The 16752-nt window shown below is 37.7% G+C and overlaps 1 protein-coding gene across 1 annotated transcript in view; it reads left to right on the top strand.

Annotated features, from left to right (window-relative positions):
- Positions 1-6780: 6780 nt before the first annotated feature.
- The window catches only part of TRAF3 (TNF receptor-associated factor 3), a gene marked incomplete at its 3' end in the record, with an annotated part of 26001 nt that continues 16029 nt past the window's right edge, over positions 6781-16752 (top strand). Inside the window, exons 1-4 of the mRNA XM_010018189.1 lie at positions 6781-7045; positions 10035-10086; positions 13022-13126; positions 14021-14188. Of these exons, the coding sequence (XP_010016491.1) occupies positions 6804-7045; positions 10035-10086; positions 13022-13126; positions 14021-14188 (567 nt within the window). The remainder of the gene's footprint in view (positions 7046-10034; positions 10087-13021; positions 13127-14020; positions 14189-16752) is intronic.

Below are 16752 nucleotides of genomic sequence, written 5' to 3'. Positions count from 1 at the left end.
AGTTTTTAAAAATCCAGCCTTTGGATAACCTGGTCTAACTTTGAAGTTGGCCTTGCTCTGAAGAGGAGGTTGGGCTAGATGACCTCCAGAGGTGCCTTCCAACCTCAGTGTCTTTGGCATACTGCACTAATAAGTGGCTGTGAAGAGCTTGCAAATGGCAGAAGCTTCTTGGAGTGGAGAATACTCAGTGTCTTCTGTGTTTTTTCTAAATGCTTCTGTCCTATTTGCTTATATCCAAGTAGCAATTTTTCCTATTGATCTTCTGTTCTTTTAGGTGTATGATCTCAAGGTCTTCTTCACAGTTGATTTGCATTAGTTTATGCAAGAAAGGTGGATACTTATGGAAGTATAGGGAAAAGTTTAAAGTAGCTAAAATACCCAATTTATTTTAATACAAGGAAAAATAAGTTTTAAATATCAATGCTGCTTTTATTTCCATACAGGAGGTAGACTTAGTGATTGAATGTTTTGCATAAAAGAAGATAAGGAATGGTTTCATCTCACTTTGTGAAGTCATATCCAGCGTTAGTGACCAGCAACCCTTCCCTGTCATCCCCTACTCTCTCTCAGGATTTTATCTTAAAGCATGTGCTGGAAATACCTCAGCACTGGTTAGCTGGTCCTATATATGCTGTACAGAAACAATGAACAGTGCTTCAAGCATGACTAGTGCATGGAGGGGCAGGGGGAAAATATCAGCAGTTCCCATACACAAAAAAGAGGAGTGGAAGTGCCAAGACTTTTGACCTCACACAAAGCAAAATGGGTGGATGGTGCTCTGCTTTCAAACCCGCCATCCCAGTGTTGCTTCAGTAACTGCCTAGATATTTTTGTGGAGTATTTGCATCCTGTTTATCAGTTGTTCTTCTGTGCCCCTGTCCAGACTCAACAGTGGAGCTTTTACCAGAATGCCAGGCTGAGGGGCAGCTGGATGCTGAGAGAATGGCTCTCTGTAAAAGACACCTTCATGCTTAAGAGCTCCGGAGTGAAGATTCCCATGGCAGCCTCCCTGCTCAGTTTTAATTTTTTTTGACATGTGTGCACTGAGTAAATTGATAATATATTGTCACCAATATAGTGCTTTCAGTTTCCATTATTGTTTTAACCAGTCATCAAGGTATGGCAGTATATGTTACACATTATAATCACATTCAGAAGTAGAAGCAGAACTAAGTCAGGAGACATGTCTGAAAGATGGTGAAAGAAAGATGTAAGTATGTGTTAGGAGTTTATTAGAAACTATAAATTGCTGAAAAATGAGACAAAGGAAAAGTTCAGATTGTTATAAGAATTTAATTTTAAGATAAAAATTTCAATATGATAACCTGAAACAGTAATTCTTGGCAATAGAAAGCACGTTGGCTAGGAAAGACTGAAAAGCTGGAAATACCAGCCCAGGTACCTGATTACCTGGCTCTCTGAGGGTATCCTGTAAAGTATGGAAGAGAATTCTGTGAAGAGTAAAACTGATGAAGTCTGTTTTCAGACTAATCTGTGTTTTACATCCCTTTTTTTACCCATACTCCCCCCAACCCCTGCCTAGATTTAAAAAAAAAAAAAAAAAAAGAAAGTATACCTCCAGACCACTCTCTGCCATTGTAGTACTGGAGGAGACTAAGACCATGGCGTTTGCCTGGGTGAGAGGGATCAGGTGGTCTTGGCTGGTTTGGATGTAACTGTGTACTGACTGGCCAACTGATAGACCACACAGGAGTGGCGACGATTGAGGTTGCACTTTAACAACCTTTTACTCACTGGAACACTACACTAAGTTTCTCTTTCTATTCCCCACATTGCTGCTTGGTTTCATGAAACCTGTCTGTCCAGTTGGTTTCCAGATGTTTGTGGGAGACTGGGAGGAGAGACAGCATAGTCACAAGCCCTATCTCATTAAAAGCTAGACTAAATTAACATACCACTTGCTACCAATAAAAAAAAAAAGATCTAATTAGCATGAGATGCTGAAGTTTGGTTTTAAGCTTTTAAGCTAAAGAAATACAAACTTTTTTGAATCTTGTTTGTCACTTTTCTGCTGTGATCTTTACCTCCCTGTCCAACTTCAGGCTTCTTATTGAGAGCTTAATTTAGCTATTAAGCATGTGGTGCCGTTCTGTTTGAGTAACTTCTGCACTTAGTGCAAATTGCAATTTGATCAATAAAGCTTTTCTGTTCTAAGTAATAACCAAATTAATTGTGTCTTCTGTTATCCTCTTCTCTGGTAGTTGGTAGTGTAACAAAAGCATTTACTTCAAATAACTTCTTGATCTTTTTGAATTTCAAAACTTGATAGAAGCTTATTTGTTTTGTATTGTCAATATACTGAAACCATCTTTATGCAGAGCTTGCTAGGTTGCAAATCCCATGGTCCCAATTGCTATCAATTTTTGGGTGCTTTAGATTATGTAAGAGTTAATTTTTTTTTAAGATGCACATTTATTTTGAATTTTTATAGAAGCTTTGTTGTATTTCTATGTTGCAAATTGGTTTTATTCCCAAAGAGCAAATAAAATAAAAAGTGATGCTTGCCTACTCTGGTGAGAACAGCATCCTTGCTTAAATGAGGAAAGAGCAAGATGCTTTTTGTTTGTGAACTCATGCTTTCTAATTCTTGGAACATCTTTTTTAGTAAATTCACTTTTGCTTCCAGTTTCTAACCCACTGTACTAATGTTAATATGAGTTAAAACAAAAAATTCTTATAACCTTTATTACAACATACGCAGGCTGAAATAGCACAAGGTCCAGCCTCAGATACATGAGAATCACTAGGGCTGAACAAGAGTAGTGATACAGATGGAGCTTGGTGAGACCTGACGGACTGGAGCACAGGTAGTGTCACCAGTCTGATGACCAGAAGAGTGTCTGTTTCTCTGCAGAAGCATGAATATCAGCATATGCTGGCTGCAGGAGAGGTGGCTGAAAGAATGTAATCAACAGTGGACAGAACCAGCCTTGGTGACTGTGATGCTTTTTATGTGCCTGTATGTCCTCAGAGGTAATTGTCTAACAGCTTTAAAAGACATCTAAAAGTCATGTTATTTTATTGCAATGATTTTCCTCGGGGATAAGAAACTGGAGCTTAAGAAATAGCTAGTGGTGATTTAGGAGTTAAGGTTTAGGTTGAGGAACAAGAACCAGTCTTTGACTTGATGGCAGCTTGCCATGCCTTTAGGAATTGGAGGGCCCCACCAGAACCAGTCTATCTTGAATGTTCTAGCCAGGCTTCTCCCTGTTTTTTGGAAGTGTGTTATCCTCACTGCAGTAAGTGCATAGTATCTTACTGAGGTGTGACTTCAAAATTGCTTCTTGTTGGCAGTTTGAAACATGGTTATGGGAGTATAATCCGAGTCCTGCTGTTAAAGGTTCCTGAAAAGGAAAAGAAGACATTGCAGATGACACCCTGTAGTGGCATGTAAATCATAATAGAAAGCTGGCTGCAAATGGGTGGCAGCAGAAGTGTTTGTGTTCACCACTGATACTGTATACAGGTGTAAGAGCATGTAACTCATATGTATGAGGACATAGCTCTGTGCATACAGATTTCTGTGGGCATTTTGGTAGACATCATGTCTCCCCATCCCATTGTTAAATACAGCTCTTTCGTTGTAATAAAGAGACTTCGGTACTCTTTTCAGCTCAGTTCCATATTGTCTTTTGCAATATTTCATGAATGAATTCCTAGTTCTGCTGCGTAAGAAAAAGGTGGCAGGTCAGAGTATTGCTGGCTACTCTGGTGCTGTGCTTGTTTAGCTTCTCTTGTCTGACATATTTCTTTATAAAACATAAATATAAAACCTGAGGCACACAAATCTGACTGCTACATATGTTGCACAGTGAATTTCATTTATCATTGCTTTCTGGTTGTTTTCTGTGACAAGATATCCAACACATTAATTCTGAAAGTGGAGTCCTATGGAGCCCCGTGTGTTTTATTTTGTTATGAAATCTCTCTTGACAGCTGATAGTCCAGCCCCTGAGCAGTTTTGTCTCTCTCTGAAACTTTCATCTGCTGTTCATTTGGCATTTGGTACTCTTTCTCAGTTAAATCTTGAATATGCTCCTTCTCACCCCTGCCTGCCTCTTTGTGTCTAATTACTCACTTTCCATGAAGAAATTTGCTTTTGGCTTGTAAGTTCAGGAACTATGTGCACTCTTGACTTGCCTGTTCTGTCAGCATCTCTTTTGGTGTCTCTTTTTCTTAATTTCTTCTGTGAGTTAGAATCAGGCCATGCCTTGTTTTATTCTGGCATTTTAAGGAAAATCATGTCCCTGTGTTGTTCTTACTAGTCAACATGCCTGAAGTTGGCTTTTGACTTCAAGAGTTGACAGAATGGTAGAGGTATTGAATATGAAACAAAATCGCAGTTGCAGAGGGAGAAGAGGCATTAGTATCTACGTACAAATTATAAATTAGACAACTGAAAAAACAGATTCCTAAACAGAAAGCTCCAAATGAAGCTTCTCCCACAATTACATACAAGAAGCGAATCCATAGGTAGATGAGTTTCACCAATCTGGATGTTGCATTTTTTTCCTTTCTTGCTAATATCCTTTTCTCTTACAACTGCAATGGGTATGCCTAAGCTTGTGAGTGGGTTCCCCCCTACGAAGCCACAGGTGTTCAGCAGTGGCAGTCATGCCTTGGGCAATCTCTAAAGCTAGTCTGCTTTCATCAACTGCTTTCCTTTTCACTCATGGCACTTCTCTTAACCTCCTATCTCTTAGACTCTAATTTTCAGCGTCACATCTCATGTCTGGTGTGCTGATTACAATCTTTTGAATTGCCTCTTCAGCATCATCATTACCTGTTCTTTTGTTGGTGTTTTTTTCTTCTTTTGTTTATTTGTTTGGGTTTGGGTTTTTCTTACGCTTGCTGCTGCAGCTGTAGTTGAGGCTTTGCTTACTTCCCTGGGCTGAAATAATTTGAATATCATCGTTAATCAGAAGTGCAAGTTACTTTCAGTTCAGCACTGAATTGTATTTGTTTGTTTGTCTGTTTGTTTTGGGTTTGTTTCGTTTCTCTCCCTCTCTTCCCTCCCTCCCCCCATTGTTTTGCCAAGGCATTAAACTCTGCAGTCTTTGAAGAGAAGACAAGGAACAGGCAGACATTAATTCAAATTATGGGCCAGAATTTATATTTCCCTTTCAGTTACTGTCGAAACCATTTTGTTTTGGATTTTGGAGGGTACGGTGGTTGGGGTGGGGTTTTTTTGGTCTTTTTTAAGACTGAATCATTAGATCTATGTACTGAGATATGAGGACCTTTTCTGTGGGCTCTCTCTCTGTTTGACATTGATAGAGGTTTTCCCCTGCAGTAAGGGGGCAATGAAGTGGGAATTATTCACTCAGCACCTCTACCCTTGCTCAGCTGGTGTTGATAAAGACATAAAATGGAATCAGCGATAAGTCACAATGATTTTGTCTTTTGTTTCTAGAAATAACAGTTGGCAGCAGAAACGAAAGAAATTTCCTTGTCTGTTTAGTCTCCATGGAGAATTCTATGCCAGAAATATAGATGCAAAAATGGTCTACAAGAAAATATGTTTAATTACAAGTACTTGTTTTGGGCTTAGCAAGGGAACATAAGAGATCACAGGAACTGTGTACAAGAAGGTTTTGAGTATCTGGGATGTGAGGCATTTGACTCCCGTTGTGGTATTGGTGGACATACTTTTATAAGTGAACTGGGCCTAATTTCTTCATTCATCTTCTTAAAGCTGAATTTTAACAGTAGCACTTGAGGCAACTGTAGAGCCATGGAATAGGTTTATATTTCAAGTGTCAGTTAACAGAGAGGGAGAATTGAAGTATACCTTTCTTTTGTAAATATCCATTAATGTGTTGTATCCTCCAACTGTGCTTTCTTATTCATGTGCTGAGGCTTTTTATGACCATTTACACTAGCTTGTCTGCAAGATAAGCAAGGAAATTATTGAAAACAAGTTTTAAAATTTAACCTGAGGTGTCCTTCCTCATTGCTCTGCTAATACTTTGCATGCTGACCTAGAAAAATCATAGTCCAAGTTAATAGGTACTGTAATTCAGTCTTCAACTGCATTAATTATTTTCTCATCTGCCTGTCAGTTGTTCTTAGTCCTGGTGAATTCGTCAAGTGGCCATGTTATGTAGGCTTTTCTCCTCTGCCAACTAGGCTTGTATCACCTCTTGTCTTCATGTGGGGATCTATGATGAGAAGGTTGGAAAGTGTTTAATAAGTAAAAACCTGTTGCATTGTTCTAAAACAAACTTAAAGCAGTATGTCTTACACTTTACTCTCGCATGGGAAAGACAGGAAAAGGTAGCAGTGGAGCTGTGTAGATTCCAGATACCCTGTATAAGACATTGGTGGTTGTGTGTTTTTTACAGTAGCATCTGAATTGTATGGTGTATAGTACTGTACCTCTGCACCTTCTCCATCACACCGCTTGCTGCTTCCTCTAATGATACAACGTCAATATTAAGGATATTTTTTTAGAGAGAGACAAAGATAAGGAAGAATGCAAGCTCTGTTATTATTTGTTCTGAAAGTGGTGCCCATACTTAACTAACACTTTGCTTTCAGGATTAGGTTTTAATCCTTGATATTCTAGAGGCTTTAAAAAATGTAGAATATTTTATAGACTAGCTATACTTAATATACTTAGGCAGTTATGAATGCATTATGTTCACATAATGCCTGTTCTTGGTGCTTTCTGTTTTTACGTAGTCTCTCAGAGATGCTGTATTTGTTTTACTTAAATGGAAAAAGACCTCTTAATTTCTCAAAAATTTTCTCTTTTTGCATCACAGAAACTACCTTAGAGCATGGACACCAGTAAGAAGACAGAACCCCCTTTATCTGTAGAAATGGTACAACAAAGAGCCAATCCTGATCGCAGTCCTTCAGCATCGATTTATGTTCCAGAGCAAGGTGGCTACAAAGAGAAATTTGTAAATGCCGTGGAAGATAAGTATAAATGTGAAAAATGTCACCTCATCTTATGCAATCCTAAACAGACTGAATGTGGGCACAGATTCTGTGAGACCTGCATGAATGCCTTGCTAAGGTATGTTTTTTGTTGTGATAGAATATGTTGATACCTTTAATTCTTGTGAACTGCTGAAAATAGTATGGACAGCATTGCTGTCTTAGGAATACATTAAGCTAGTGCCCTAGCTTGAAGCAGTCTTCTGCTTATTGCTTGCTTGATTTTTTTGTTATCCATATGCTGGTGCAAACATTTAGTGTTCTGCTCTGGGTCAGGATGACACAACTAAGCTTTCCATCAGCATTGTTGCTATGATGGTTAGAGTGGTTTAATACCATGTAGTGATGTACTGCATAAGAATTTCATTGCCTGTGGAGCCTAGACCGAGTAGCTATTTCACCTGGCTGCTGACATGACTAGTTTGGTATAGAATATACTTAGCAAATTGTGGCTGTGTGAGGAAGTGAGCCTGCAGAGGCTCCTTGGAATACATAACCTACCTGTGGACCAAGCCTTACAGTTGAGTGGTGGGACCCTTGGATAAATGAAACTGAGCTTCCTTTCCCCATAACCCTTCTAGCTCTGTGTGCTAGGGATTGTATGTTTTGTGGAGTCCAGAGGGGTCAGGAAGGCTTGCTTCTCTGTTCCTGGGATGTTTGGGCCAGAGTGTAAAGTGGGTGATTGAGTGTTACAGATGCAAAATGAACACTGAGGGATGCAGTCTTTCCTGGTCTAGGTAAGAAGAAAAGTGCAATCATTCAAGGAATATCTAGCTTTTAAGAAGTATCTGTGCATCAATAAGAGTATATATCTTTGCATCTCAGCTTTGTTGCATTGCTACTGATAACATTCAGCAGTGTGATTTCAAAACTTGGTCTGATGTTTGAAGACCATTCTGCAAGCTGGGGTAAATAAGCAGTTAATACTTCCATTTACTACTTGGAAAGCAGAGGTATAGAAGAGACTGAGCTCACTGGATGTTGCACACTGTGCTACTAACAGAGGATTTGACTTCAGAAGGTCTTGGTGATCTCCTGTTTACTTTTCGTAACCATCCTGACTCTCGGTATTAGTTTGTATTTCACTTGGAAATACTGAATTTTGATGTAAGTCAAGACTACATGCACCATAGCAAAAGAGATTGAAGGATATTACATTGCTGTGTCTCATGATAAAGAGTAGCCTCTTTACTGGGCAATTACAAGGGTCCATAGCTCACTAATCTACTCCTGTAGGTTTTGTGCTACAGCATGTCAAAACACCAACAAAAAAACCTCACCAGCTTTTCTTTCAATACATTTTCAGGTGAGCTATAATTTGTATTTAAGAAATGCAGTTGTTTCTGAATATATGTTTTTGGAAGACTCTTAGATGATTCATAACAATGATTGCAGAAAAGCAAACACCTGCCATGCCTGGATATGTGCAGATGGACAGAGCAGATCCTTAACAATCTAAGCAGTAACAATTCTGGCATTGCTGGAATCTGGGCAGTTTTTCTTCCCTGCTGTGAGACATGCACATGTGCTTATTATAGTGCAGCTGGAATATGTGTAATTTTACCTTCCTGACTTTCCAACCTGTCTGTTATTGAAAAGGACGCATTGGTGAGACCATCTACCACACTGCTCTTTCATTAGAGTTATTTCACTGTATTTAAGTGCTTTTTGCAAACAAGTCCTTTATGAAAATTTGCAGCTCCTTTTTTCTGAGAAATAAAAAGTGTGCCATAAAAGTGGAAGGAAAATAAGTTTACATTGCTTCTGTATTTGGCACAAAAAATGTCCATTCTGTGTTGATATCCTGCTGCACACACACTCACTGATTATATGCTAGCAGCTTCTGTTGCAGGGTTATTTGAGGACAAAGAATTGAGAGACAGTGTCGATAACTCAGTAAAGATGTCTGCTTCAGTATGCAGCAGTAGTTTAAAAGAGCAAATGGCATGCTTGGGTGAATTCAGTAAGAGGGAGGAAAGAGTGACTTTGTACTAAACACTCTACGCCCTCAAGTAGATTAGTTCCTTCCTCCCCCCTTTTTTTTATAAAGAAAAATATTGCAGATATTAGAGGTACAATGTCGTTAAGATGCTCAGAAATCTGATGAGACAGAATGGTCAGTGCAAGGAGCAGAAGCCACTGAGAAAATGGTTTGAAATAACCATACTGATTATATAATATAATCAAACTTACTCAGCCTTTGACTGTGATTTGCACTGCTGCTAGAAGCCTCATCTGATGTACCCTGTCAATGAGTTGCTTTATGAAAGAATTTACCTAGCTTTTACCTAGTGCTTTTCATCCACAGATCTTGGTGCTTTACAAGGGAGATCAGTGTAGCTACCCCTGTTTTACATGGAGGAAAGCAGCTAAAAAGGAATTGACATCTATCAGGTCAGAGACAGAAGCAGCTGTAGGAACCCAGGTTTCCTATGCTCCAGTTCAGTTTCTGTTAATAGACTGCTCTGTTTTCAACCTACCTGCTTAGTTTAGTTTAGTAATTAGATTACCAAGACAGCTACAGGGCAATAGTTCAGATAAAGGAGGGATCAAGGATCTGTAGCAGTTCCTAAAACCAGAGCAGACTTGAAGGATGTGGACATAAGTACTTCTATCTTTTTTTTTTTTTTTTAAATTTTTTTTCGCCTACCATGAAAAAAAATTTATAATTGATTGTCAGAGAAAGTAAAGTTTAATTAGGTGTTGTTTGAAAAAAGACTGGATAATTGAAAAGACAGTATTTTGCCTGTTTGCACAGATAGATTGAGAAGTGATGAAAATTGTGGATTGGGCACAGGCTGTAAAATAGGGAATTAATTATTAAGCCCTGAAGAAAACCACTGCATAGCTGGCTGGAGGCATTGTGGTGGTCTTATTTTCTTAAGAATGCCAGATACTGCCCACTGAAAACTCAGTGTTTATGTTATCTCATTGTAATGAACTATATCCACTTTAATGATTATAAAATACATTTAATAATCATAACTAAGTGCCTCGTAAAGAGAAATCTTTGTACTACAGAAATTCAGATGAGTTAAAATAGCTTTTCTGTTTTCTTTTCTCTTCAGTTCTTCTAGTCCAAAATGTACAGCGTGTCAAGAAAGCATAGTAAAAGATAAGGTATTGTTAAAATTGTTTGTTATTCAAGAGTATTGAATTGTATGGTGTGCATAAGATGTGTTACTGCTTTGTGGTAATTATTTTGTAAGCCTACTAAGCAACCTAAGGAAGACAGTTATGTTATAAAACCTAAACCATGTGTTTTATGTAGCAAGACAGATCATTTTTACTGTTAACCACATGGTAGAAAACATGTCAGCTTCAACCCTAATGGTCCAGCCAGGTGTCACATCTTGTTTTCATAGTTGGAAGCTACAGCAACACATTGCAGTTGTTTTCCCATCAGCTGGGAGGATGGTAAGAAATACTGCGTTTCCTGTAGATGCACAGATGTGACAGATCTAGGCAAACCTTACTCCTGATTTGGCTCCAGTGTCTACTGTTTAACTGATTTGTTTTTACAGTGTGTTGTTCTGTGAACCACACTGGAACAACAACAGTGTAGAGTTGCAGTAGCTGTAATAGAATCAGATTCTTCTTATATGGATAAGTTACTTTGCTGATACCCTCTTCAGTGTTTTTCACAGCAAAACTTGGGTTGATTTTGAAAGGTTGAGGGTAGAGAAAATTCTTTTTGACTTAGTGCATGATTTATGCAGTTTTTACATTAGATTTTTCTGAAGTGTTTAGTAAATTCTGTGTGTTGGTAGTCTTTCCTGCCTAAGTAAATACTTGTAATAGTAACAGTTTTCGATAAAAGATTAGTAAGTACATTAATCTCTCCTTAATTCGAAATAGTTCTCTGAACAGTACTCAGTATAATTCAGTTTTGACACGGATGGAGTCTTGTGGTTTACGCCCAGCCGGTAACTCACCATACAGCCACTCACTCACCCCTCTTTCTTTCCCCTGTCCTTCTGGGCGGCATGTGGAGGAGAATTGAAAGAATGTAAAACCCACAGGTTGAGATAAGAACAATCCAAAACGTAAAGTATAATATAAAACTACAAATAATAATTGTAAGGGAAATAACAAGGGAAGAGAATCTAAAACTAAAAGGGGAAAGGAAAGAAAACCAAGCCAAACCAATAAACACAATTGATGCACAGTAGAATTGCTCACTACCAGCAGACCAATACCCAGCCCGACCCGAGCAGCGATCTGCTCTTCCAGGTAACTCACCCCCAGTTTATATACTGGGCATGATGTTCTGTGTAGTTTGGGTCAGGTGTCCTGTCCCTGCTCCTTCCTGTCTTCTTGTTCCCCTCCTGCTGGCAGAGCATGAGAGGCTGTAAAGCCCTTAATCAGCATAAGTACTACTTAGCAACAGCTAAAACATCGGTGTGTTATCAGCATTGTTCTCATCCTAAAGCCAAAACACAGCAATGCACCAGCTACCAACTGCTGCAGCAGGATTAAAAGTAACTGTTGCAGCTGAAGCCAGGACAGGTCTCTAGGAGCTCCCACCAGTAATCATGATGTCTGTTTTTTTGTTGTTGGTTTTTTTTTTTTTTTTTTTTTTAATCCTTTTAACTCTGACTTTCTAACTCCTAGTATACCTAAATACATACATTTGTTAAGAAACTTCAGATCTCTCTAAAACAGGAGGAGGACAAGAAGAGCAATGTACATTAAAAACCTGTTAGACTAATTATGCAAGTTATTTTCATGAAACTGGAAACCTCTCTTTTCCCAGAGAATGCTGATATCTAAATCACTGAAGAGCTTTCAGATAGTCTTGGAAAAACTGTTTAAAAATTGTCTTCTTACCTTAACTTCAGTCAGCAAAACTGTGCCTAGTAACCCTGTGAACTACTTTGCAAAAAATACTACAGTACTGACAACTCATTATTCAAATGAGATCTGTTGATTCATTAAACTTCACATGTGCATCTGGAAAGTAAACAAATCGGTGACCTGTGTCAGATGAGAATGGTTGCAGTGTTTCCTTTTTCACTGGTACTGGGGATAGATTCATAGTCACTGTAGACAGATCTGGTCATCATAATTCTTTGTTGCTGTTAAAAGTTTGTCTGCAGAACTGTTCTGTAATTATAACAACCCTGCAGTGTATGTAGTATCACAGAAATCCATTTGTTAGAGGTTGGACTTGGTTCTTTGGTGTTTCTTGAAAGCCATTGCAAAATAACTGGAAGTTTATATCCCTTAGGTTTGGACTTCAAAATAGTAGCAATGCTCTTCAGTCTTTATCTCCAGTTACTGCCTTTAGCAGTGGGGCTTCTTGAGAGCGTAGTTGTGTTGTCTCTTTATCTCTTATGGGCTATCACCCGTAAAAAGGGAAAAATCCAAACTCCAAGCTCTCTGTTTCTAACTTCTTGCAGTTCTGTTATACACCTCCCCCCACCTCCCCTGCCCACCCCCCCCAAAAAAAAAAAAAAGAAAAATTAAAAAAAAGCTGGAAAAGCTTATAAACATTAAAATGGAGAAATAGGTAAAGCTTGCAGATCTGTGAAATAACAGACTGGACGAGGTTTAAGACCTTAAAAAGTGTCTTTCATTATGTGTTACCACTGACGTGCAAGTAGGAGTTCCAACTAACCAGTCTAGTCATTGTGGGACTGCCTTCCATGAAATCCTTTCTGTCCGAACCACTGTTCTTTGGCTCTTTTTTGCCTTATAGTATTGTGCCTAATGCACCAGCTTCCCAAACAATGTGAAGTTCCAGCTTATGCAGGCTGTTTCTTGGCAAGCAAATAGTAAAAAATTTAGTCCTTTTTTCTGCCTTTTCCTTTATTGTATTTATCGTAAAACAGTAGTTGTCCAAATATTCTCTTCCACTGGGTTACTTCATGGTGGAGGAATCTGTGATGTTCATGATCAAGAAAAATGGAATGGTAAGATTTTATTTCTGACACATAAAGCTAGAATTAAATGGCACTGCTGTAGCCAAATTGTATGGCTTCTATGTTATTTCAACTTGCATATTCTTGAGTGGCTTTAAATTTCTAAAATGAAGTAATTTTTAATTTTTCAGGTATTTAAAGATAATTGTTGCAGGAGAGAATTACTTGCCCTTCAAATATACTGCAGAAATGAAAACAAGGGCTGTAAGGAACAACTATCTTTGGGTCAATTACTGGTGAGTAGTTTAACATAGTCATAAACTTCCTTGTCAGTTAGAGAATGAGAAAAAATCTTGCAAATTAAAACTGAAGTCCTTTTCTTGACTTACTTTGCTAATTTGTTTATAAATTTCAAAATTTATAGATGTCAGAATAGTTAAACTATTTTAAAACTCAACTTCTTTATGAGCTATAAGGAATTGTAGTAAAGAAAGATCATGTTCTTGTGTGACACTAAAGCTTGACAATGTAAATGTATGAAGCATATGAGAACTGGAGGGAGAGCTAAAATTGGGGAAAAACGTGTACTTCACAAATGTGAGACATTTTTATTCCTTTTTGATGTGTTTTTATTTACTAGTCTTAATCCTCTCAGGAAAGTGGTGGTTTATGTGTGGAGTTAAACCTTTGGCTTCTCTAGACTTGCACAAAATAACCTGTAGCTTTATTTCATGAAGGTGTAACAGCAGAAATCCAGTAATTTAACAGTTGTAAGGTATGACTACACAGCAGTTTGGAGTGAGATGTGAAGGTGCTTGCTTTGAATGAGCAAGCTCAGGTACTTAAACAGCTGAAAGCAACATCTATGTTTATGTGCAATAATATACCTTGAAAAAGAACGCTTACCTTTTGTTTAAATAGCCTGTGTGGAAGGCTGTGTTAGAATGCTGTTAGTAAAAAAGTAGTTTGTGTACATCTATAATACAGTGAAATCTGCTGTCTAGGTGAAGGGAGTGTAAAGTCAGAAGCGTATTCCTGAGTAGATCTGTTGGTATTTGTTCTTGCACAATATATTTCACAAAGTAACTTTGCTTTCATTGGTTCTGAAGTTATTTAATGTGGGATGTCTTCGAAGGACAGAAGACATGCACAAAACTTAGTTGGCTTGACTAACCTTTTTGATCTTTCAGATGCATTTGAAAACTGATTGTCAGTTTGAAGAACTTTCATGTCCTCGTGCTGATTGCAAAGAAAAAATACTGAGAAAAGATTTGCCAGACCATGTAGAGAAGACCTGTAAATACCGGGAGACAACCTGTAAATACTGTAAAAGCCAAGTCCCAATGATTATGTTGCAGGTATGGTATTTTCTTGTGTATATAGACCAAAACACCGTATATTAATGTGGGATAATAACTCTTCTTGTGCTTCTGTGTAGCTGCCAATAGAGCCTTGGCCTGTCAGCCATGATTAGTAAGTCAAAAAAATAGGCTGACTTTCAAAACATGCATTTTTCTGTGAAAACAGTGCTGTATTGAGTGGGAAGCACTTCTTGTTTTGGTTTTGGTTTTTTTTTTGTCCTGTTCAGATACTGTGTTTTAAAAAAATAAATCAAATCCACTGCATTATATTGACACTAAAGTAATTTTTGCTATGCTTTTTTATTTTGCATAAATGGATATGATAAATGCAACTACCATGATAACAATTAAATATTGTGCAGGAAAAGCACAAGCATAGCAATTGACTGGTAAAATAGCATCTTTCTATATAATCCTTCTTGGGTGCTTACTCTATGATCTGTTATGAGAGGAAAGGAGGAAATACTGTAAAAACAAATTTGTGTCATAGCATAACCAGCAATGGTACCTGACAGGCCTAGACAGAGTTACTGCTGTTCTTGGCATATGAGTGGGTTTTCTGACAAGCAGCATGCTGTGAGTTAGTAGTATAAGGCACAGGTTGAAAAAGTCATACTTACTTTACATATAGAATTGTAACTTGACTGTATTTGCGTTATTTCTGTGAACTGTGTTATTTCACATTGAACTGAATTACGCTGAATCTCTCCTGCTGTAATCTTAAACCTTTGAAAAGAATGCTGTTTATATAGTTTCCATAGTTTGACAGTCTTGGATTTTGGGCCTTTTCAGTATAGTAAGGGGGATGAGAATTTAATTTTCATTTGTGTTTTTGTATTCTGTTTGTTAGATGAAGTCTCACAATGATAAAGAACCATTCTTTGCTCAGAGATGTTGTTGCAAAAAGGTATAGGTAGAATCACACCAAGTTCTGATTTAGATCTGGCTTTCAGTTATTCAAGTGTATACTTGCAAGGGCTAGTACTTTAATTATTGTGCGTTTACCTAGTGTAATGTGTCTGAGATGTGAAAACACACATTAAAAAATCAGCATTACACTGTGTTTATTCTTGCACATTCTGATACAGAGGTGAAACTGTTTCTCTAGGTTATGAGTGCTGTTCTCCCAGAATTTTCTTTAGGCTGGGAACTGATGTGAGGCAATGAGTGACATTAAAGAATGTGTAGTGTCTTAACAGACAAAATCAGTGAGTAGTAAATATGTCTGGTTATACAAACTGGATTTCCGTATCTAAGCAACCTACAGGTTCTTTGTAGCAGTTTCTTTTTCCAGGAGCAACGTAGCTAAACTTTTCAGAGTCTTGAAATCCTTCTTAGGTTTTGAGGAACATAGAACTCTGTTTAAGAGCTTTCTCTTTTTATAAGATGTTGATGGATTTTACATTTGTAAAATCTTTGAACTAGTGGTAGCTTTCAGGATATTTAGAAGCTGAGACAGCTTTAGTCTATCAGATTCTTAATTCACAGGGAAACCTAATTTAGGCATTCACATTGGAAACAAGAATGGGATATTACTCTGAAGTATAGAAAAGACTGTATGTAAATAAAGTAACTGTTCTCCAAAATCCCAAGTAGTGGAATTCTGGGTTGCTTTAAGAGGTAATAGAATTGGCTTATACAGGGAGCCAGAGATTTGTTAAAATGTAGTTTTATGTTGAGATGTCACTGTTTTGATTGTATTAAAGTTGGTACCACTATTCACCTGCCCTTAAAAGTTCTTGACAAATCTCCATTTGTAAGTCAGAACATTTCCAAGCAGTGTTATGTGTTCTCATATATCATTGGCTTTTATGTTTCAGTACACAGAAAAAGCACAGTTTTGCTTCCATGCTGCATTAAGGGTGCAGAAAGCTCTGCAATTAGAAAATCAGCAATTGGCTGCTATTTTTAATTTTTTTTCCTAGATTTTTAAAATTTCAGTTACTATAGAAATACAGATTTTTCTTGTTGTGGCCTCATAAAATGTTACCTTGTACTTTGGTAATGAGAATCAAAAACTGAATAAGACTGTAAGTTTTCATGAAAGGCTTCTATTGACTTCTCATTTGAGTTCTGTCACCCAGAGCTTGAGTTCATCTCTAGCCTAAAATTTTCTCTAATGTACTAATAACTAAAGCAGGCCTCAGTGACTTGAACTGAAAATGGGGATAGAGGGAGCGTACTGAGAAAAAAGGTATGCAAATGGAAACAAAAATAATTTTACCGGAGTATGCATGGTTCATGTCTTCGTAGAATCCCATGACCCATGGGGTAGGAAATCCCCGTTGTTGGAGGCAGACTCTTTAGTTAGCATTAGTACATGGAGTTTTAGATTGCGTTTGTGTTGCCTGCACTGTCACAAGGTGTTAACTTCTTAATTTCTTTTCTTTTGTTTACATCATCTCAAAAGTTGGTTGTGTTTTTTTCCATCCTATACTTCTAGCAGATAGAAGATGGTGTGTTCTTAGATCAGAAATTAGTAGCCTGATATGCTTCTGAATTACTGTATTTTTCATAGAATCATGGAATGGTTTGGGTTGGAAAAGACCCTTAAAAATCAT

Source organism: Nestor notabilis, unplaced genomic scaffold, assembly GCF_000696875.1.
Source record: "Nestor notabilis isolate BGI_N333 unplaced genomic scaffold, ASM69687v1 scaffold13467, whole genome shotgun sequence".
Classification (NCBI taxonomy): domain Eukaryota; kingdom Metazoa; phylum Chordata; class Aves; order Psittaciformes; family Psittacidae; genus Nestor; species Nestor notabilis.
Note: the sequence above shows the minus strand (reverse complement) of the source record. Positions and strands in the feature narration are given on the sequence as shown.